The following is a 22,681-nucleotide window of genomic DNA, read 5'->3' as shown; positions in this document are numbered from 1 at the left end:
AAGATTGTACCATGTATGGACATTTTTAAGGACCTACTCTCATCTGCCTATTTCAATCAAAAAATTTTTGTTTTTGAAAACTTGAATCAACCATGTAAAGGGGTGAGAGCAATATTTCCTTTTTTTGGACCGCCATAATGTACATAGATGGGTAATGATAAACATGATAAAAATCTTCAAAAATGTGGAAATGCTTAAGCAAAGTGGGCGTTCGAATGGGCATGTGTGCTCAATCAGAAGCTAAGAAATCTAAATCTATTATCCAAACTCATAGAGCTCTTACAGTTTCCGAGATCACTGCGCTTACATATTTTCCGACGAATCTAGTATACCCTTTTACTCTACAAGTAACGGGTTTTAAAATACATACTACTTGTATTTTACATTCTTTTCTCCGAATGCAATATACTCTGACTGAAATTATATTACCCTCTGCAAGGCTATAAATATGGTTGCGTAAATATTATTTTTGCCAGAAATTTTATTTATATGATATCACTAAAAAAAATTGTTTTTCCTTACTCAATAATTTGCTTCGATAACTTCAGCAAGTAGTCCTAGGACAACTGCGTTTATTTCGTTTTACTACATTTTTTAGTTAACAAATTATAAAGTTACATTTACAAGCGGATCTCTTTGGGTATGCTATGTGGTATAAATAGGGCTCCGATCATTATCGACTCCTAGTTAACGCTGGGGCTCTGGGGCGTGTAGGTGTAGGGTTCCTGGGTGCCCAGTTCGCCGTTGTCCAGCTGCTGGTAGCCGGTGACCGCCGAGTTCTGGGGCGGACCCATCTTTCCCCCGGAGATGAGGACGCCCAGGCTCTGCTGCAGCTGCCAGCGGCGGGCTTCGCGGATGGACTTGTTCCGGCGGAGTGTCTTGGCCAACATGAAGGCGCACAGGACGCCCAACAGCTGGACAAAGGCCACCGTGGTGGCTCCGGTGGCGTTTAACATGGCGCTCTGTGACACTATGAAGTTCATCTTGCGGAAGCAGCCGTAATCGAATGTTTCAAGACAGGTCACCTGGCTGGCGTCGCTCAAATCCACGCCCGGGCGACCGCAGCACGAGTTGGGCACGACCACGTCGTCCGCTCCAAGTGTCGAATTCTTGTTGGGACCGTAGCAGTCCTTCCAATCCTCCGGCTCATCCACTCCGCAGCACTCAAGCTTTAATCAAGTGAAAACATTATTGAATAAGTTAATATTCATAAAAATTCTTTAACTAAATGAGTAATACTTTTGTGTAAGTTATAATCAATTTTTCGAAAATAAACTTCTGTTGTTTTGAACAATTTTGGCGAAGTTCCTTTAAACCTTGCCTTTATGCCTAAAAATTTGACTTTAAGTTCGACAGTTGTTTAAACTTGCCTTTAAAAATTTGTATTAAGTGCTTCGATTACATATACCCGTTACTCAGTTAAAGGGCGACTTTTTCTGAGAATGCGAGGGCGCAACCTAGCGGCAATTACAATGTTTCTTCTAAACGAATGGTCCGATTTGCAGAATATGTAGATGAACGAAATAAAATCACATTTTTATACCCGTTACTCGTAGAGTAAAAGGGTGTACTAGATTCGTCGGAAAGTATGTAACAGGCAGAAGCATGCGTTTCCGACCCCATAAAGTATATATATTCTTGATCAGGATCACTAGCCGAGTCGATCTAGCCATGTCCGTCTGTCCGTCTGTCTATCCGGATGAACGCTGAGATCTCGGAAACTATAAGAGCTAGGCTATTGAGATTCCTTGGCATGCAGATTCCTGAGCTTCTTACGTAGCGCCCACAAACCGCCCAAAACGGTGGTTCCTACAGTTTTGATGCTAGAATACAAATTTTAACTGAAACGTGTTGTTCTCATCAGTACCTATTGATTGACCCAAAAAAAAGTTTGCCACACACAAGCCCACAAACCGCCCACAAACTTCAATAAATCGTAAGTATGAACGTGGATATCTCGGAAAATATCAAAGATAGTGAATTGGAAACTCAGATTTAGATTCCGTAGCCTAATACGCAGCGCAATTTCGTTACGCGAATATGCCACGCCCACTCTTACGCCCACAAACCGCCCAAGCCTATGACGCCCACAATTTTCATGCTAGATAAAAAATTTTAACTGAAATGTATTGGTCTCGTCAATACCTATCGATTGTTAAAAAAAAAGTTTGCCTTGCCCACTCTAACGCCCATAACGCTTAAATCTGTCTACCGCCGGTAGGTGGCGCATTTTAATCTCGCTTTGCTGCTAGCATATCTCCATTTCCCTTTGGTCCCGTTAGCTGAGTAACGGGTATCTGATAGTCGAGGTACTCGACTATAGCGTTCTTCATTGTTACTTTTATAAAATCTTTACAAATGAGGGCGCCATACACATTTAGCATTAGAGTGGGCGCTCAATATTTTTCAGGGAACATTTGACGGAAGTTGAATAAATAGGTCTATAATTTAATGAGTTAAATTTGATAGCTGATTCGATTATTATTGTTAATATTTTATTTTTTTACATCTATTATATATATATTTTTTTAGCATCAAAACTGTGTGCTTCACAGCTTAGGGCTGCTTGTGGACGGACGGACAGACATGGCTAGTTCAATTCGGCTAGTCATTCTGATCAGAATATACATATATACATTTTTGAGTCGGAAACGTTTCCTTTCACCTGTTACATATTTTTTGATAAATATAATATAATACACTCTTTTACTCTACTCTACGAGGAACAGTTATGAAGGTTACCAAATTTTTAAAAGAAAATGGATTATTTTTATCACGCCAATTCCTTAATTTAATGATATTATTTTATTTGTTGTTCATACATTACTTTGTGGTTTTTGTACCTGCGTCTCTTTTGAGCAGGGAAACGTTACATTATTTATTAAACTTACCCCAGACTGCATGAAGTCCACTCCAGCTGCCACATAGGGATCGTTGTCGTATTCCTGCAGGGCCTGGTGCATTGTTCGGACCAGCATGCCTCTAACCTGGGATTGCATCACGAAGGCGGCGATGGCTGCAGAAACCTCAAGGATGAAAACCAGGAACAGGCACACTCCGTACTGAAGAGGAGTAAGACTATTATTCCACAGTTGCACAGAACAGATAGTAAACAAATCTATAATTTCATTTCTACTAAGAAACTGCAGTTAATGTTAATTCTAGAACTAGCATCTTCCTCAAAATAGTACACCCATCAATAGGACATCTTACTTGAATTATATTTTTACTATTTAGTAATAGTATTATAATATAACTTGCTTGTACTGCTGTTAGTGCATCAACGATCAAAAATTTATAAACTGAGTTGAAGGTCTTCCACTCACCAGATTAATGACCATCACACTCTCCTTGACGGCTCCATAAGCTCCCAGAGTGGCCACTGCGATCAGAATAAATCCAATGGCGATAAGGAGAGCCGGAGGCGAAGAGAAGTGTCCATCAATAAACAGGCTGAAGTCGCCGAAAATAGTCTGGATGGTAGTTCCCACCATTATCAGTAAGATGGCGGTTAGCTGCGAGGAAAGGGGAAACGGGTTAAGAATTGCATGCTAAAGCTTATTTGGGGCCGCATCCTCAGTGTGACATTTCGTGATTGAAGGCTAGCTGGCCCAACCGAGAAGACGATATGAGTTTTTTAAAATGACCCCCTAGTAGTATTCTCAAATTAACAAAATAAAATACCAATTTTGACTCAATTTAAGAACATTCGGACATGACTTCTTAATTTTAGACTGTTTTGTCTATATGTGGGTATTATTATTATGTCGATCAACTAAAAACCTAATCTAGAAGATCTAACATTGGCAAACTGCTTCGATTTTTAATAATCTACTAATTAATTCTTCTAATATTACTTGTGTACTGCAGAGATAAACTTTTTTCGCATTATGTTTGCTAATATAATTTGTAAACTTTAAAAGCATTCGAGCTTCAGCTGCACCCCTCCAAGTTTACAAATATTTGTTTGTTTAAAAGCAAGTATGTAAATATTTGAAAATTGTTGATTAACAACAATAAAATTACCTGTAGACAATGTTGTAAAACATTATATTACCTGGCACGGAAATGCACTCGCATTTTTATGTGATTTCACCAACACAGTTAAATATCTTTTTGTCTTGTTATCTTATCAAAATGAGTAATTGTTTTACTGTTTAAACTTTAAAGGTAACTGAGCTATTTAAAGAATGGTGAAATATGGGAAAAAAATTACAATAAAATATTAGTTACTTACAATTATTATTAGTAAAGTTGAATTCTTAAGAATGGAAATCGAAATCTATTGTTACCAACGATATATTCGAAATACTTTCAAGAGATTTTAGTCTTAATGTTATTTCTTTTTAAAAGCTTCAGAAAACAGTTGGTAAGAGAAATTGTTTAATTTGTTTTTGACCTGTTTTTCTCTCTCTTTCTGATTTCCCAGTTTGCTCTTATTTATTTTTTAAGCGACTTACGTATGCGCAAAATGATTCACAAAAAAACAACACCCACACATTTGTTTTCCTCTAAGGCTGATAAGAATAGGTGTGTTATATGATAAAACAACTAAACGCAGAAAATGGAATATAAATCAAGATGGCGGAATTGTGATTCATGGGAAAGCAATATTGAATGATTAAGATCCAGGATCAACTCACCGCAAACATAAAGCTCACGATGATGAGCATGTATTTGGCGCACTTCATGCCGGAATTCAGCTGTAAGTCCCGGTTCGCCATTCTGCTATTCCAATTCTTGCTCGAATGTCAGCTGCAATGTGAAAAAGTGTTAGTATAGGCAGATTCCGATATATGGAATGATATAGTATATATCGCTCGCTTTAATGTGTCGCCGACCGACTTTCCAGTGAACGTACTTTAACTTTTGCTAGTCACACGTGAACTGAGTGGCAAAACGGTAAACGCAATCGACGAACTCGTTGCGAGTCGTTGGTCTCTCTCCCACGCTCTGAAAGGGGCCGTCCGGCCTTGCCACCCACTCCCGTTCACTCTCCCTCTTACACTGCGAGAAAATTCTTACGCAAGGATTGAGCACAAAAGATTCTATAAAAGATTTAAGAGCCTGTGTAGCTCCCGCATTGTTATAAATTTTGTAAATGAGTAATGAAAAATACTATTGAACTAATCATTTAAATAATTATTTGCTTTATAGGCTGTTAAAACGTTAACTATTTGGTCTACCCTGCATAAGTTATTTTGGTCATCAATCAGGTTTTCGTATAGGTTTCATATATTATTTTGAAACGATTTTGGGAACTTTTCCATTTTTTGCGGTGCACTTGGCACTTCTACTCTCTGGATAGCTTATCAGGCAGCAATTGTTCTAGTCTGTCAGTTAAACAAATATCAGATAAGATAACAACTGCCTTGTTCTCATTAGCCGAGTTTTCGCAATATAACGTAAACTAAGTTATCGAATATTGGGGCGACTCAATGAAATATTCAGTTTTTTTCTTATATTTAACTTACTATGTATAACTGACAAACTAACTATCTACTAGAGTAGGTGTCGTCTACACTCCCCTTCATTTTAATATACATTGCTGGTCAAGTTCACTTGTCAAGGCCATTCGCTCAATCGAGTATATTATCGATTCAAATTCAGTTTTAAGTGAGTCAACTTCTATGTTTTATCGATTTTTTAATCGCATTGCACTTCCGAATAGCTTCAATTATTCAAAGGTAAACACAGGTGTGCTTGCTCATAACTGTGCTAGCTGTTTGTCTGACTTGGGTGGGAAACAAAAGTTGTATTGGTTCGGAATAGGGTTTTTAAAAATATGGCTTCTTTGGATATTTAGAATATAAAGACTATGAAGGCAACTTAATGTTCTGCAGTCTTAGGGATATTGGATGCGTTGGCCAGCGCGATCTCCATCGCCAAAGATAAATACATTGTATGTTTTTTGGGACCTAATATTTGTCCAGGGTTATCAGTTGCTATTTACTGCGCATTATTCTTTATCGTTAAACTTTTGTGTCTTAACTTATTTCATAAGTATATACATATGGTCGAACGATTTGATTGTGTAGATCAATGCACATGCAATCATATAGACCGCAATACCCTATAGGATCGATAAGATTGGATTTTTATAATCCAACCAATATAAACCCATTATGCCAGATAAGCTTTTATAAATCAAACAATCTATAAATTTGGTACAATTTTTGTTCAAAACACTATATTTTTATTAACACAAGCAGAAGAAAATTTCAATAAAGGACTAAAAACATTCATGGGTTTAATAAAGTCTTAAAAGTAAGCAGCTGAGCTTGGCTTCCTAAGTTCCTGTCTCGCATTGCACAGAATCCAGATCCTTAGGACTTACATAAAGCCAGTAATGCCGTTGCGTATCTTGATCTCACGCGCGATATAGCAAGCAAAGATGACTCCGAAGAACTGGTGAGAAGAAAGGAACATAAATTTGGTATTTGGTTTTTAATAAACGTTGAATATTCATTTGTAATACAACCCTTAGCTAAAGTAGAAAAAAAGGGCAGCTTGAAAATACTTAATTTCATAGTTGTTGGTTTGCTAGGGATATATACATTCACTATCAGATCTTATTTAACGAGGTCTTTAGTCTTCTTTATGTAGTTACACAAGCATGATAGGACTACCCCTAAATCGAACCAACTCACCTGCAGTATGGCGATGACCACGCCCGCCGCTCCCAGGCTGACCGCGTGGGCGGAAATGTAGCTGGAGAATCCGTCGAGGCAGCCGTACCCGTGGCGTACGTCGACGCTGGTCACGTTGGCCCAGCAGTTGAAGCTGCCCACAGCGCCCACGGGAACGGTGCAGCAGGAGATGGGCAGCAGATCGTCGGAGAAGGTCACGTTCCAGTCACTGTAAGAGGTCACACCACAGCAGTCGAATTCCCGCTGCACATCGTCCCAGAGTCGAGTGGTGGCATTCTGGTTGTCACCACCATACTCCTTCAGCGAAGTAGTCAGCGATGTTTGGATCAACTTGGAGGCGTCGTTGCGCAGCACATAGCCGCTAATGCCAGCAGCCAGCTCCAGGATAAAGATGATGGCCAGCATGATCGAGAAGCTGAGCACCAGGCAGTAGTTCTCCTTCAGGGCACCCCAGCACCCGAAAAACGAGATCACGATGATAAACGATCCGATCACGATCAGGAACGTGGGGATCGAGAAGAACTTGCCGGCCAGGAAGAGCTCATAGCCAGTGTAGACGGCCCCAACTCCGGCTCCAACGGCAATCAGAATGATGCCGGTAATCTGGGAGCATAATTAAATGATCGATATTAATATCTTAACATTTAGTGTCTGAACAAGAATGGGTTTTATGTTTGGTAACTAATAATATTTGGTTACAGTTAGCTGATTTACAAATATTTTCACGAAATGTACTAAATATTTGTTCCAGAGGCGGATCCAGGATTTGGTTGTGACGTTTATATAATATGTTTTGTGTAAAAATAAAAAATTTCGAATAAAATACATATTTCAATTGTAATTAATTAATTAATTAATGTTTTTGTTGCTTTAAGTTTTTAACCCGAGTGGGACAATACCCCCGGATGCTGGCGCATGATTTATCCCTTAAACTAAACAAGTTTATATAGTCTTCGACGTTGACAGTTGTTTGAAATTTAGACAAGATAATGCTCTCGTGATTCTTCAGACATTGTAAGACCAATAAAATACGAATGTTTTTTAATGGAGTATAGGTTTCTAGTATGTTTTATTAAATGCCCATAACAATTTATTTCGCAATGCAGAATGATTTTGTATTTTTATACCCTTGAAGAGGGTATAATGTTTTCAGTCAGAAGTTTGCAACGCAGTGAAAATTTCCGATCCCATATATATATTCTTGATAGTGATGTTGACACTAGACGAGTCGATCTAGCCAAGTCCGTCTGTCCGTTCCTACGCAAACTAGTCTCTCAGATTGAAAGCTATCGGGATAAAACCTTCCCAAAAGTCTTATTTCTATTGCAGGTAGTATATAAGTCGGAACGACCCGGATCAGACCACTATATCCAATAACCCCCATAAGAGACAAAAAATATTTAAAAAAAAAAATTCAAAAAATTTTAACTTTGGTGTTTTTTGACATATTAACTTCTACTCTTGGGACTGTCATTCTATTAATATTTCAGAGTTTTGAATAAAATTAAAAAAAATCGGACTACTTTATCTTATATCTGCCATAGGAACGATCGGATAAATAACTTCAAAACAATACACAGATCGTTATGTTTCATTTTCGGTAAACGTATACGGTAGTAAATTGAAATGGAACATTTTCTTTCTTTGTAGTTTTCTAAAAATCGAAAAGCTCTGTACATACAATGCTCTCATGTGAACGACCTGCAAGGGTATAGAAAACTCAGCGCGCCGAAGTAAGCTTCCTTTCTTGTTACTTTATAGAATTGATCGTACATGTGATTCCCCTGTTACCAGTGACGATTGATCACTTGCCCAATCTAATCGCCAGCTTCATTATCAGGGACTTTGAATGGTGACTCATCCAAACAATAAAATATATCAATTACTTACCAAAAAGATCAAGTTGAATCCAAACAGCGTATATTTCACCGCATTGGCGCTGCCCGTTAGAATCGACATCGTTCCTTTTTTAGTTTAGGCTCTGTAAAATCAATAGTATTAAAGTTCATTGTTAAATATTAAAGTATTTTTATAACTAGGACTGCTTGACTAACTTCTTGGACGAACACAAAATTAAACACAACCGTTGCGAATCGATTGGGAAAGTTAAATGAAGTGTACCGAAGTGCAAACTAAGACACCAAGGAAGGTTCTACTTCTAATCAACCAAAATCTATATATATACTTTTTTCTTATCAGTAAATAATATAGTACTCTGCTTTTGTTTAAGCCAAATGTGGTCAACTACCTGCTGTTTTTCATGTGCTGATGTTACCTAGACCGCCATTTCAGACAAGATAAACGAACTTTTGAAACCGATAAGATACGTTATAATTAGATAAAAAGTTTGCAGTTTATTTTATAGCAAAAACAAAACAAATGTGATATTGGTATTTCTTTTACAATTTTAAAATGTGAATAAAAAATCTAGAGAATTTAAAAAGTATCTTAAAGGAGGTCAAACTTTGTTACTAATTTGATTAACACCCGAAGTCTGAGCAGCCATCAATACAGGTGTTTTCCGCAGTCAACTTTATAAAACACACATATACTCTTTGTTAAGTTTGATAATAACGATTATCTTCATATTGTTAGATAGGAAACCAAATACCAAAGGTTTCCCTGGCTATTTAATCTATACCGATGACTCATTTATGTGTCACACCAGTGGATCAGAGTATCTAAAATCACCAGACTCGTTGGAAAACATAGTAATGTGGAGCACTGAAAGATATTCCTATAGATATGTACGCTTTTTCCTTATCGGTGTCCCCATTGGAGCATAATGCAGTGGCACTTCACATTTATTTTATCAGCTTTCATTCTTTTTCATTCTACTCACAGCACAGAAAGTGGACAATTGTAGTTCGACGTGACGGCAGTTGGACAACAACTGAGAGCCTCTTCCATTTACCGGAACGCTCACGTAGGATTATTACTACGAGCACCCATAAGCTTTGCTACCTATCACAACGTTGATTGGTGTGAGTTAGTGATAAAAAGTAAAATATATAATAAAGTACTTGGCGGAAAAGCTGCCAAAAGCTTTTCCCAGAGTTAGCACGGGTCTGCGAAAAGAGAACTTCCACGTAGTTTAACGAGTTTCATGAGCGATGTTTTCCATTTTGTCTTTTGCTTAGGTAAATGGTTTTTGAGGCAGATTTATTAAATCACTTTGAATTCATTGTTTTTCCAACAAACATAACCTTTAATGAAATACCGACCTTTTTAAATGTATCTAAATTGTGTACTTGCACTCCCGTTTCATCATCCTATTAAAGGAAGCCACTTGTGTTCAAAAAAAATATATTTGAAAAATGTATTATATTTATTTCCATTCACTTTTGCTTTTCGTATACTAAATGCTATCGAAGAATATATATGAGTATCATTTGTTATTTATATGTTTAGTTTTTAGTTTCATTAAGGGGAATTGCTGGCATAATTTTAATACTTGAATTTCGAGTGCAATGCCAAAGCGTTTTTTGTGGCGGTGAGGGGAAATGTGTATGGAAATGCGAACAGGAACTGGGAACTGGAACATTTTCAAAGTCACATTCTGCAATATCGAAGAGTTAGTAAATCGGTTAGGCTTGGATCCGTCAACCATGAGTAATTTGTTTGAAATTTTTTCACAATGCCAGAAAATTTCGCAAATTACCAAAAGAAAGTCTCATCGAATTGGGTTGGTCGTTCAGGTGTTAGTACGTATTACAAATGTAGATATATATCTTTAAATTGGGTGTTTATTTTTAGTAGTTCGTTGCTTTCTCGCTGGAGTTCCTTGTAGTATCCTACTTCCTATCCTTGCCGTGGCGATCGCGCTGATGTCTGCTGTTCGCAATCGACGAAGTGGTCAGGCTGTGCACGTGATGTGGCTGCTCCCGATGACCATGTCCAGATCCTTGATGCTTGCCGCTGCTGCTGTGCTGGTGCTGGTGATGTTGGTGTCCATTCAGTGTGCTTTTACCGTGTCTGGGGAGACAGAGAACAGACCGTTAGACTTACGATTCAATTACAAAGATTATTAATATGTTTCTAGTGGTTTTTCTACGGTTTTTGGTTTTTCTTAGGATAGTACTTCCAAATTTCTACTTCAACTACGTAGTTCCAGTTGCTAAAGAAAATAGAGTAGAGCAAGGCTGTTGATGTTGTGTTTCGTTTTTTTTAAATCCAATTTCATTGATGAGTTCTGTTGAGTTTTTTCTGGTGTCCAGCAACATGTTCATAGTCAGTTTTTAGAGTTGATTCTACTGATAGAGCGCAGTGTGCATGAGGTTAGAAGTTTAAGTGGTGTGAGATTAGTAATTGAATATTAAGAAAACTAAGTGGTTAAAATATTTAAGTATGGTAATTGGTTGAGTTTGGATTGTTTTTGAACAAAAGGTTTTATATAACGCTACTTTTGATAGTCTGGAGATTAGGTGAAATCAGTTATACCCACTTCCAAACCACTTCTTTTACTTTCCCATAAAACCCAACATGCAATACTGAGGGTTATAAAAGAAAACGAAATTTGGAACAAAACGCTTACGCTGTGAGAAGTAAAAACAGAACCCAGATAGGCCCTTTTTCTTTTGTGCTTGTGTGCTTTGGCCGAGTTTTTGATTGTGTGTGCGCTCCGAATCAAGTAATAATCAAAGTGAACAAACTAAAATCTCTCACACTTGAGTATTATTTTTGGGGTTTTAGTATTAGTAGGGGGAACACAGTGGTTGGGTGGTTTTTGGGGTTAGGAAAATGCAGTTCGCTGTCGGCCAGGCAGTGGGATATCAAACGTATTCGTGCATTTGGGATTATTTGGATGTGTGTGGTTTTGGTGACGAGATCCTGGCTGCCAAGAAATATGTAATATATTTATTTATTCTGATTTTTGGTTTCTTGAGGGCTTTCCCGCGCTGACTATGAACATGTGCAGATGCCAAAGGGCTGGTGGGTGGACACACTGCTGCGAACTTGCCGCATTTTCAGCCTCCTTGGCCAGCCGCCCAGGCGACCACGCCCCTCCCTGGCCACCGCCCCTGGCGCACCGCCGCCAAAAAGCTGCGCATGCTCATTGCTCAGATTGTTTTGATAGGGACGCAGTTTTTCCGACTTTCCCAATTCCTCGCTGGTGGCGTACAGCAGGTAGTTGTCATAGACATAGCTAACACTCGAGTTCCGCTTGGCAGGCAAATAGGGCAGGAAGGCGAAACTCGAGCTGGTCGATTGGGTGGCCTTCAGGGAGGGTTTCTTGCGGGCCAGGCTGCGACACCTCAGGGTGGACTGATTCGAGTAGCTGGCCGGTATCATCTGCAGCTTGGTGCGATACTCATAGCTGGCGGGCTGATTCACTGGAACGGGTATCAGAGATCTCTTCCGTTTGCTACGCGGCGGGGGCTGAGGTGTTTTCGACACCTCCACCTCATCGATACTGGCGTAGTCAGCCTCGTTAACTGGTTCCCAGGCACTTTCGGGTGGTTTTCCTGGTGACTCCTCGCTGGTTTCGGTATGGGTATTGGCTAAATTCGTTACGTATACGTACGTCAGTTCGTGGTGCGATGTGGTTGGTGCTGTTGCTGTGGTGCTGGCTGATGCGGATGGTTTATGCGTTGTGGTTTTCGATGATTTCGAACTGGCTGTTGTGCTCGTGCCTGTCGCTGAGGACTTTTTGTGTGCCGTCGTTGAGTCGTGGCTACTGCGACTCGATCTCGTCTTACTTGGCCGACTGCTCTCCCGGGTTCCCGACGACGGGTGCTCACTGTGCCTAGAGCGACTGGAGTGACCTGTAGCGGAAAATAGGGAATATTGTCAATTTCAACTGAAAACTGAGCTTATGGGTCGTTCTCTCGATCATATGCTAATAAAGAATTAGGTTTTAACCGAAGAAAACGTGGGAGGTTAGAACATTAAACATGCTTTTTATTTACCATACGGACTAGGAAACGGTCTTTAGAAAACTTTAAGGTTTAATGAATGTTTAACAAAAAACATGCTGAAGCTAAAAGCTTAATTCGGCATTTCAATAGTGATGTTGAACTTTATAAGTCTGTTAAATAAAACACGAAACTTATACGTTTAGATTTCTATACTTTGTGTAGATATGTGTGTGAATTTAGATGTAATATAACTAAAAATACTTCATTAACTTCCGAAATTGTCATTTCGAATTAATCTTGTTGCATTTCAGTTTTATCTTTTATTTAAATGGTTTTAACAACATTTGTTTAACTTTTTACTGTGTTAACTGTGTTACAACTAAGTCCTCAAAGGTGTTAGAAATGTTGAAATTTATCCTAGCTAAATTTAATTTGAACTTTATTAGTTTTTATTAAAATCGTGTCTTTCTGTGAGTGTGAAAGAAATCTAAGTGTGCTGACGAAGACCAAGCGAGAAAACCTCGCTCAAAGATAATTGCTTGTGCTCAAGTGTGATGTTTAGGTGTTAACCGATCTGATCGCAACTGAAACTCATTTGGCGAACCTAAAACGTTTGTTCAGCCTCTGCGGCTGTGTGGCACCCATAATGAGCAAGCCCAAAACAAGAAGTTCTGCAAGAGACACGATCGGATTAACCGGATACATATAGCACTCGTTTTGATCCTGTTTGAATAGCGGGCAGGAGTCTTGTTATAACTTACCCCTGGATCGTGTGAGTTCTTCGCGGTGCTTTTCGGTTCCTCGGGAGCGTTCCCGATCGCGTTCCTTCTCCCGATCCCGATGGCTGCTCTGTCTCGGACGGCTGTCGTCCGCCACCCGGGAAGATCTCATCAAGCGGCTGGAAGAGGAGGTCTTGGTCTCGGTGGAGTGATCCACCTCCCGGCTGTGGCGACTGTGATGTGAGCTCCGCTTGGACTCCAGGGAAGATGATCCTGCTGCAGTGGCACCCGAACCGCTCCTTGGCTTACTGCTGTGCCGGTTGATTCGAACTTCGATTGGTTCGTGGCGCGATTTCTCTCGCTTGGGGGTGCGCATGCGCAGACGCTCGGCTCGCTGTTTGTTGGCCACCTGGTCATCGGAGGACCCACCGCCGTGGGTCATTGACTCCCGCGAGCTAGAGCGCGATCGATCACGCGGACAGCACTCGATGGACGACTGGGATGAGCTGCGTGCCCTCGATGGCGACGGAGTGGACTGCCGGGAGTTGCGACGTGCCTCCGAGGCGAAGGTGCCGCGGGCCACGCCCATCGATTGGGGGTAAGCCTTCACCTTCTCGTCAATGGTTTCCAGGGGCTTGGCGCTGCGACGCTGCAGGGAACAGGATCTGCGCCGCTGATCCTTGATGGCTGCCTCATCGGAGAGAGCCTGTATAAATAGTAGTGTTATTACTGGATCAGAGTTGAAGTTATAGACTAAAAATTCTTAAATGTTTCTATTAACCTAATCAGCAGTTAGTTTCTGTTTACCAAAAACGTATCCAAAATTGGGAAAATAAAATTACTAAACATTAATTGTAAGCCTTTTATGTTTATCGAATGCGAGCCAAATAGTAAATAGTTTAAACAAGGCACAGATTTCCTTAAATAGGAATTTTAGGTGTCTAAAAGTATGCAAAAACATATTTCAAAGTCAGGTACATCGAGTTCATGTAGAAAGACGACCATCGCTGCATTCTTGTAGAATAAATGGCATTTAAAAGTGATTTTGAAGTTCTAGGTTTATGTAAGGCGCCCTTGATAAGATTCGAATTTTGATTAATTTTAATGGCTACTACCGCTTTCCATTTCACTAACCTTCAAAGTCTGATCAGCGTTGCGGGTCATTTCGCTCAGGATCTGAGCGTCCCTCTGCAGGTCGGTCTTCCGCTCGTAGCTGCCTGGCGATCGGGATCGGTCCGGGGAACGCGAGGGCGATTTTACCCTGAAGGTCGTGGTCAGCTCGGTAGCAATGTTCTCGTAGCAGTGCTCCTCGTCCTCATCGAGGTCGCCATCATCCTGGTCGTAGTCGTTGGTCGGTCCATTGTCGTTCTGCTGGGGACTGCTGTGCCTCAGCAGGTCGGGTCGATCGTTGAGCAGTTGCCACTTGGTAGTGGTCGTGGTGTTGGTGTGGGTGTGGGCGTGGGTGTTACTGCTGTCCTTGGTCTCATCACTGTGGTCCATTTTGCTGCGGCTGGGCAGTGTCCTTCTGGGGTTCGTGGTGGTGGTCGAGAGTTTGGTCTGCTGCTGCTGCTTCTGTTGCACTCCAAAGTAGGAGAGTTCATGTTCACGCAGCTTGCGAGCACCGCGTGCCTCTTTTACAATCTTCAAGGACTCGCTGCCCGATTCATCGCCATTATCAACGATGTTCTGCGTTTGGACTTGCGGCTGAATGAACAGTGTCCTTGGCTTGGCAACGGGAATAAGCTGGCCAATTCGAAGGGTTGGGGGCGCGGCCTTGGGCTTCTCGATTCGGGGAGCATGGAGCGATATGTTCATCACATTGGACTTGGGAAGATCTGGAAGGGTAATTACAAAGTTTTGAGTAAGTAAATTAATAAAACAATGAAAACTTGAAGTATCATTTGATTTGGCTTGCAAACACTGATAAATAGGTATACATATACTTATATTCAAAACAGTTTTTTAGTTATATTTTAATTGCTTATTTCCCGAACTAGAAAACATAAAACGATATTCATTTTTAAAAAAAAATTTTACTTTAAAGTTCTCCCTAAATGGAACTCCTCTAACTCAACCCTGCATGTCTCTGTGTTTTATTTAGCAGGCGTTACCTGCTCGCTGAATCATTTGATCTTGTGCCTCGATTTTCCAGATTGTTCGCTTGGCCTTGAGGCGACTCCAACTGCTGGAGTACTCGCTGCCCTTGAAGGACTCCGTTGGCTGCTGGTCTGGCGAGGAGCTCCCTTGGGTTCCTCCCCCGCTGTCACTGTTGCTGTCCCGGAAGTACCGCTTCACCTCCTCGTCGGCACTGTCTTCCGGATCCTGCTCGGCGGCATCGTAGAGCCTCCGGAGCTGGGTCAACTGCTGGCTGACCGGGATTTGGGTGTTCCCCAGCAGCTTGAGGCGTGGAGGGGCCAGCGGAGTCCGGGGCAGGGAGTCGTACAAGGCACTGCCGAAGAGATCGCTGCTCGTTATGGATGTGGTGGACACGGTGGAGGGACGCCGCGTGGGGGAGTAGGACCCCGACCCTTGCTCCTGGTAGCTGTGCGATCGCAACATGGGCGTGGGCACCACAATCGTGGGTTGCACCAGAGCGGACTCAATCGAAGCTATGCTCAAGCGACGCATGGCCTCATCGAACTCGCTGGCCGATCGCATGGTCCTCATGATCAGCGAGGTGGACTTCAGACCCTCGTCCAGGATGCGCTGATGCTGGCGCAGATCCTCCAGCAACAGCTCCTGGGCACTGGGACGTCGGTACTGGCGGTATTTCGAGCTGGGACTGGGATGATGATGCATGGCGGTGCCTGTGTGGGAAATGTGCGGAAAGTGTCGTTGGTGGGTTTGGTAATTCATGTTTCTTTCGTTTTGGTTGTATGTTTTAGAGCGTGGTTATCGGGCTGAGCTTAGCGAGTGGTGTTAGATGTGGCATTAGATGTGGTTTAGAGAAGCGGCAGTCAGAGATCGCAACATGCATTACAAATTCAATTCAGAGTTCAGAGAGTTCGAGTCAAGTAGAGGAGTCCATGGCTAAGCCCAGGTAGACTAGATAATACAAAGTTTTTCAGTGGACAAGGTACTACAAACTACGGGCATTCCAACTAGCTAATCAAATGTACAACTAAGTATAACTGGGGGTATTTTTAAAGTGCCAACCTGGTTCTGTCCAATCCTCGGAGCCCAGGCTCACGTTGATCTTGGTGGAATATCCATTGCCGCCCGGCGAGGGTTGCTTCAGCTGTTGGCGCTGCTCCACGATGCGAATCCTTTCGGCCACCGACTTGGGGCTAACGGGTGAGTCACTGATGGTTCCTTTTTGGATTTCAGTTCATAAATACAAATTACATTGGAGGATTTTGGGGACTGCTTACCACTATCCCTAGCTGAGGGGCTTTCCCGATCCATTTTCATGGCCGGCACACTCCACAGGACATCGGCGCTTTCGATGTTTTCGCCCAGGTGGTAGGGCTTCGGCTTTACTGGTTTGTTCTTCAGGATCCCCCGAATACTGGACAGCTCATCGGTCTCGTTGTCCGTGGTATCCACCCCACTGGTGGAGGTGTAGCTGTTCCGGGAAGTGGACTCGATCAGACTGTATCGTGGTTCACGCACCGGCTTGTCCACTGTGGTAACCGTCACTTGGGTGCTGCTCGTGGTGCTGCTACTGCTACTGGATATCTGCCAAAACAGAAAGATAAAATTATTTCGGTTATCTACACTAATGTATTTATCTTTTTATAAAAATAGCACAACCATTATGGGTATCAAACGGAAATATATAATGGGCTTATACTTTGGCCCTAAAAAAGAAAGTAAGCCCCAGTGTACATCTTCAAGGATCGTCCAAAATAATCAATTTCAGGTTCCTAAGGCAATCCTTATATTTAAAGGGATTACTTGTAAAGATACTTAATAAGGCATCTTTAAAAGTAAAACCATATCAAATCAATTTCGAAATTAACTGACTAGTTAGTTATTTTGGCAGAGTACTCACCGGTTGGCTAACCACCTCCGGCGGATCCATGAGTGTGGCTCGGTAGGCCACGGTGCTGGTGGCTATCGTCTTGCGACGATCCACGGGGTCGCCAAAGTGGGTCACCTCGCTGGTCTGCGTGGTGGTGCCACCGCCGGAACAACCGGCACTGGCTGACTTAACCAGACTCTGGAGCGGACCGCTGGCGGTTGTGGAGCGGCGGCGTCGGCGAAAGTTTTGCGTGGGCGGCGGCTTGCCATCGGTCTCCACGATATTAACGCGACCCGATTCGGCGGCAAAGTGCACCTCCGTCTTGCAAAACTCCACTCGCTTCTGGGCGCTGCCCTTGTGCAGGTGGCTGGTGGTGTTGGAGTGGCTGGAGACGGCGGTTCCTCCGTTCACATGCACCTGCGATGTTTTGCGGACGTCGCGCCAGGTCTCCTCCACGGCTATCGAATGCCGCTTGCTCAGCTCTCCATCTGTGGGACTGGCCGATGATGATGGGATAGCGGGTTTCAGGGACCGGCCAAAGTGCACGATGGTTCCACCGTGCTGGTGTGCCGCTGTCGCATTCCTTTCGTTCCGCTCCCGCTCCCTTTCGGTGGGCGACCAGTTGCCCAGCTGTTCACCGGATCTGCCCAGGCCACTATCCGTGGATGCATCCACCCGGAAGATGCTCTTATCCTCGGGCGGCGACATCTTCTCGAAGCCGTAGGACTTGCGCCGCAAGTGCCACTCGCTGGAACTGGTGTCCTTCTGCCGCTGGCGGGACTCCAGGCTGTGGGTGTTATGGACTGGTCGAAAGGCCGATGGGGTCGGCTGAGCCGGTGGCGAGGGGTCTACCTGCTCCACGCTGATCTCCCGCACCGCCACTGGCTTCTTCTGGTGGTAGGCCAGGAAGTCCTCCTTGTAGAGACTTTCGTCCGAGAGCTTCTTCAGCTTGCCGCGTATCTCCTGCAGAGACTCGGCGGTGAGGAAGGTGTTCCTCTTGGCCACTGTGGGCTTGGCCGACGGCGTGTTCAATATGTTGTCTAGGGCGGCCAGGTCCACGTGATTGTTCCGCATGGCCGTGTGCAGGCGACGTCCGTTCTCCAGTTCCGCCCGCAAACGGGCCACGCTCACCGAGTTTCCCGGCAGATCCAGGGGCCGAGGTCGAGTCGAGGGGCCCGGACTCTTGTAGTGATCCTGCGACTGGAAGGAGCGACGCAGCTTGCTGACCCTGCGCCACTCGCCCACCGGCTGCTCGGCGGCGTCCTCTCGCTCCCAGTCGTTGCTGAGATCATCCGTGGAAATGGAGCGGGAGCGCTGGAGCAAACTGGATCCTATCGAGGGCACTGGAGGGGCGTAGACCGACTGGGACACCTGCTGACGGCGCTGGTGACGAGCGGTGAGTCTGTTTCAGAGAGGATGTGTTGCTGCATTCAGGGCCGATCGTTCAATGGACAGAAATGTCTGTGTTACTTACCGCAGATCGTCGTCGTCATCGTTATAATGCCGGAAACTTTCCAAATCACGAAGTTGCGTTGGCGGGGCCACGGCTACGTCAGCATCACCAGCACCAGCACCACCAGAACCACCCACGCCGCCTGGGAGTTGGCCATATAAGTCAGCCTGCTTGGCCCAAACCGCTGACAATGACGATGATGATAATGATGATGATGATGATTCTGGTCCCACAATTGCATGTAGGCTTATTTTGCCCGTACTTCTGTGGGTGTTGCTCGCCTGAGCTGCAGTTGTTAAGTTCGAATTGTTGCTGCTCTGGCTGGAAATGCTCGAACTGCTTTTCTGTAAATGGCAAGCACAACAGCGAGGGGCGAAAATTAAAAACAAAATCCAACGAAAAATCAACAAAATCAAAATCAAGCACAAAGAAGAGCTCAGTCGGACTGAGCGCATTATATAGCCGAGCTATATGGTGATCTCGAGTGCGGGTGTCTTTCGTATGGTTATTGTTACTGATGCCGTTGTTACTGGAAGTGTTATGCTACAGAGGAGTGGGTGCAGTGTTTGACAGGAACTGCTTAAGGAAGCTGAGCTCTTAAGTCGCATTTAAGGCGCACACAGCAGCTTGGGTGCTAAATAAGCCATGGCAAATTAACTTCCGCATTGGAGGCAAATGGTTAGATGGGTATTAGGTCCTAGAATAAATTGAGATCCAATAGATACATAGATAGTTCCATAGAGAGCTTAGAATAATGCAGATTTTTTTTTTTTGGTTCTTAATAAGTGCTAATAAAGGGGCTTAATGTTGCTAGCCATGGTAAATTAAGCACAGTAAATATAATGACATAAATGACTTGAAATATTTAATTTGCGGAAAAAGAATTTACGATATTTCTTTATAATTTACGTTAACAAATACTCCATGGATTTCCGATATAAAATAATATAAATCTTTTTTCTCAATAAAGTGTGTTTTCAGTGTGTTTATTTTGTTCCAAGCTTAGCAGTTTAAGAAACAAAACGAAATGCCTCGGAGAAATTTTCGGAGCAAGATTGATGAGAATAATTTTTAAGTGACTGTGGGCGTTGATCTTGTCTCAAGACACTTTCGCATCTCTTTTTTGTTGCCCAATAATTAGACACTTTTTACCATTCGGCCCAATGAGGGAATCGCGTTTTGGGAGAGTTGGCGTACAAATTTCCTTTGTGGTCATGACCCAAATGTCCAGCTGAAGTGCTAAGCACCGCCTCTGTGAGTAGGTCTATTATTAAATATTTTATATCCATTCGATTTCGATTCGATTGATGAGTCAAAGATTCTGCAGAACCAGACGGTTTGTAGAGATTTAGTTTGATATATGGCTTCTGACCAATTGCAGAAAATCTGACATTTTTCTATTTTTTTGGGAAGTTGTGTTCTTGAACGACACTTCCATTTACTTACACCCAATTTTTCTGGCAAGCACGAATTCATCTTAGTATAAAATCCCCTAAATTAATGTATGGTTGATAAACATAGATAATTTATGGGTGATGTATAAACCAATAGGCTCACTCATTACGTCATACAAAGTAGTTGCCCCCTTTTCTTATAAATGCTAAGGCCATTTCAAATTGTAACAATTTTTTTCTTATTCATTAGTACTTTCTAGGCCCCTGTTCATTACATGTTTCCCTGATCTTACCAGGGGTTCAGAGCCAAGCATTTTCCTCCGAACAAGACATTCGACGACTGTTCACATGGTCATGGTCACAGGATTACTCCTCGAATATGGCGAATGTAAAAACGGGATGGAAGAAAGAAAACATTGGATCATGCTAATGAGCTGACTAAACAAAGCGAACTACACTGAGTAAATAAAACGGAGATATGACTGTGGTCAAACTGCAATATTTTGCAATGCCAGTATTGCATTTTGTTTACCTGCTAATTTTCTTATTCTGAATATGTTGATACCTTTAAAATGCATTGAACGGATTCTATAGATCTTGGGTCCGTAATGCGACAGTAGTTTGTTATGTGAAAATTGAGTACTTGAGAAATAATATTAGATTAAACAATTCTTCTATATACTTTTGGAAATACTATGTTGGGCAGCACAAGATATTTTTCAGTGGTTACCCGTGTAGCAAGTAGAAGCAAGACCCTGACTGCGGACTGCCGCATTTGAACCTGGCCCAGGCGACTTACCATTAGATTGCTCAATTTAAGACTCGGCGCCGTATCGGGTAACAAATTGTGGCCGCCTTTTTGCAAATGCTCGTCGGCAGCGTCCTCTTGATCGCTCGCGCCGCCATTAATCACAACAAAATCAACATGATCGTCGATGAGCTCCCGGCTCAGTGCGGATGCGGATGTGGAGGCGGAGGCAGTGGCGGATGAGGATGTGACTGCGGATGCGGATGCGGTACGAACGATGCCAGCATCGCTGCCACTGAGGCTGCAGTCGTCGCTAAGTTCGCAAATGTCAACACCCTGGTCGGTTGGGGACAGGATAGTGGGCATGAGGGGGGGATCTTGGCCATTGCTGTTACTCGTGCGGAGGTGGGTGGTGGATGTGGTTGTGGTGGATGCGGAGGAGGACCACGAGGACGAGCTCTTTTGTACTGTCTGGGTGCGGATCACCTGCACGGCGCCGTTGGCGGTGCGGGCCTTCAGCACCTCCAACTGTTTGCGCTGCGTGTGCTGTGTGCCGTTCGGCTGTGAGATGTTTTGGGAGTCGGATATCTGGGGAGAGATCGGAGAGAGAGTGGGGTTCAGTGGTGGCAGGATAATGAGTGGAAGATCGAGGAGTCGGGCAAGGGTCTACGATAATACAGTGGCGGCTTGTGTTAAGTATTAGGATTTTAGTACGACTGAATGTTTAAGTGGGACTTGGTGTAGTTTTCAACTGGCTTCCTAGCTCCATATTACATTACTTATTGCTTATATGTATGGCTTAGCATTAGCAATCTGAGATACATACTTACATTCAAGGATTGCAGGTTACATCTACACATCGTCTTATATTCAGCCTAACCTAAGCGAGCTAAGTACTCGCAAGTCTGCCTGATATAATTAATACGTCAACAAATGCCTTGTTATATCGATTCCTTTCTCATAATAACATTCAAATCTGTTAAAAACTAAGATAAATAAAACAATGACAAGCGATTCCAATGTGACTGTCTAAATTTCAGTATGGGTGTGGGTGTGTCCCATGTGGGGCGTAAAGTTGCTATGTCGCACGGCATTCGGCCGTTGGCAACGGGGCGTATGAAAGTTGCCAGACGAAACACTTGACCGTCAAGCCACCCTTTCCCCCTTATACGTGTAAGCCCCTCCCCCACCAAAATGGGTAGATGCCTCTTATCTCGACAGCTGGGCGTGCTTAGTTCGCCCGCTCGGCACACGTGACCAAACGCCAGCCACAAATCAAAAGACTCTTGAGAGCAACTGCAATTGCAATAGCAACTGCACCCTTTTGTAGTCATGCACTCAAAGAAATAGTTTCTTTAGAACATACAAATAAGGGGCCGTCCGTATACCACGTGGACAAATTTTAAGCACTTTTTGAACCCCCCTCCCCCCTCGTGGACAATCGTGGATTTTTAACTAACCCCCCCCCCCCCCTAATTTTTGTCCACGTGGACTTTTTTATTGAAATTTTTTTTAAATTAAAATTTAAAAGTGGAATAAATAACATAAAGGTTAAAATTAAATTTTTACTATGTCCACGTGGACATTTACCTCGACCCCCCTTCCCCCCTCGTGAAAAATCGAGGACTTTTGACGAACCCCCCCTCCCCCCAAATCTGTCCACGTGGTATATGGACGGCCCCTAACATGCTGGTTTACTTGCAGAGCATTTAAATCAAGTTTTAGAAAGATAGAAGTTTCAGAAATTAAAAAATAAATAGTGTCTCGTTGAAGCATAGTACTGTAATATTTGTGCAATTTTATTTTAAAAAAGATTTTCTATCTATCTATCTACGCCTATTTTTTTGACCGTGCAAAGACTCTAACAATTAGCAGATCCGTTCATTGGATCGTGC

At 42.9% G+C, this 22,681-nt stretch overlaps 3 protein-coding genes across 15 annotated transcripts in view; all 3 read right to left on the bottom strand.

Annotated features, from left to right (window-relative positions):
* Positions 1-532: 532 nt before the first annotated feature.
* LOC119548479 (tetraspanin-6) lies at positions 533-4,898 on the bottom strand. Its single transcript, XM_037855750.1, has 5 exons — positions 4,862-4,898; positions 4,644-4,755; positions 3,327-3,515; positions 2,892-3,062; positions 533-1,169 (listed from the first exon to the last, which is right to left on the bottom strand). The coding sequence occupies exons 2-5, from the start codon at positions 4,722-4,724 to the stop codon at positions 684-686; spliced, it is 927 nt and encodes a 308-aa protein (XP_037711678.1). The 5' UTR covers positions 4,725-4,755; positions 4,862-4,898; the 3' UTR covers positions 533-683.
* A 1,265-nt stretch (positions 4,899-6,163) lies between these two features.
* LOC119548761 (CD63 antigen) lies at positions 6,164-9,630 on the bottom strand. 2 transcript variants are annotated; one of them, XM_037856300.1, is made up of 4 exons: positions 9,493-9,630; positions 8,541-8,631; positions 6,651-7,253; positions 6,164-6,408 (listed from the first exon to the last, which is right to left on the bottom strand). In XM_037856300.1, exons 2-4 carry the CDS (start codon positions 8,607-8,609, stop codon positions 6,334-6,336), a joined length of 747 nt encoding a protein of 248 aa, XP_037712228.1. In that variant the 5' UTR covers positions 8,610-8,631; positions 9,493-9,630; the 3' UTR covers positions 6,164-6,333. The 2 variants fall into 2 exon arrangements, with proteins under 2 accessions (XP_037712228.1, XP_037712229.1); XM_037856301.1 differs by lacking the exon at positions 9,493-9,630 and adding an exon at positions 8,705-8,766.
* A 325-nt stretch (positions 9,631-9,955) lies between these two features.
* Positions 9,956-22,681, bottom strand: part of LOC119548759 (pneumococcal serine-rich repeat protein) — a 39,478-nt gene continuing 26,752 nt past the window's right edge. For 4 of the 12 annotated variants that reach the window (XM_037856290.1, XM_037856289.1, XM_037856287.1 and 1 more), the window contains exons 3-12: positions 20,838-21,374; positions 18,666-18,988; positions 17,222-18,593; positions 16,599-16,905; positions 16,384-16,539; positions 15,339-16,034; positions 14,362-15,062; positions 13,270-13,933; positions 11,185-12,415; positions 10,505-10,625 (exon numbers count right to left, since the gene is read on the bottom strand). In XM_037856290.1, coding sequence (XP_037712218.1) covers positions 11,553-12,415; positions 13,270-13,933; positions 14,362-15,062; positions 15,339-16,034; positions 16,384-16,539; positions 16,599-16,905; positions 17,222-18,593; positions 18,666-18,988; positions 20,838-21,374 — 5,619 coding nt within the window. In that variant the 3' untranslated portion in view covers positions 10,505-10,625; positions 11,185-11,552. Of the gene's footprint in view, positions 10,626-11,184; positions 12,416-13,112; positions 13,180-13,269; positions 13,934-14,361; positions 15,063-15,338; positions 16,035-16,383; positions 16,540-16,598; positions 16,906-17,221; positions 18,594-18,665; positions 18,989-20,837; positions 21,375-22,681 lie in introns of those variants that run through there. The other 8 variants (XM_037856296.1, XM_037856292.1, XM_037856297.1 and 5 more) reach the window with 8 other exon arrangements.

The sequence above is a fragment of the Drosophila subpulchrella genome, chromosome 2L (genome assembly GCF_014743375.2).
Source record: "Drosophila subpulchrella strain 33 F10 #4 breed RU33 chromosome 2L, RU_Dsub_v1.1 Primary Assembly, whole genome shotgun sequence".
NCBI classification, from domain to species: Eukaryota; Metazoa; Arthropoda; class Insecta; order Diptera; family Drosophilidae; genus Drosophila; species Drosophila subpulchrella.
This window is presented reverse-complemented; position numbering and strand designations above follow the sequence as displayed.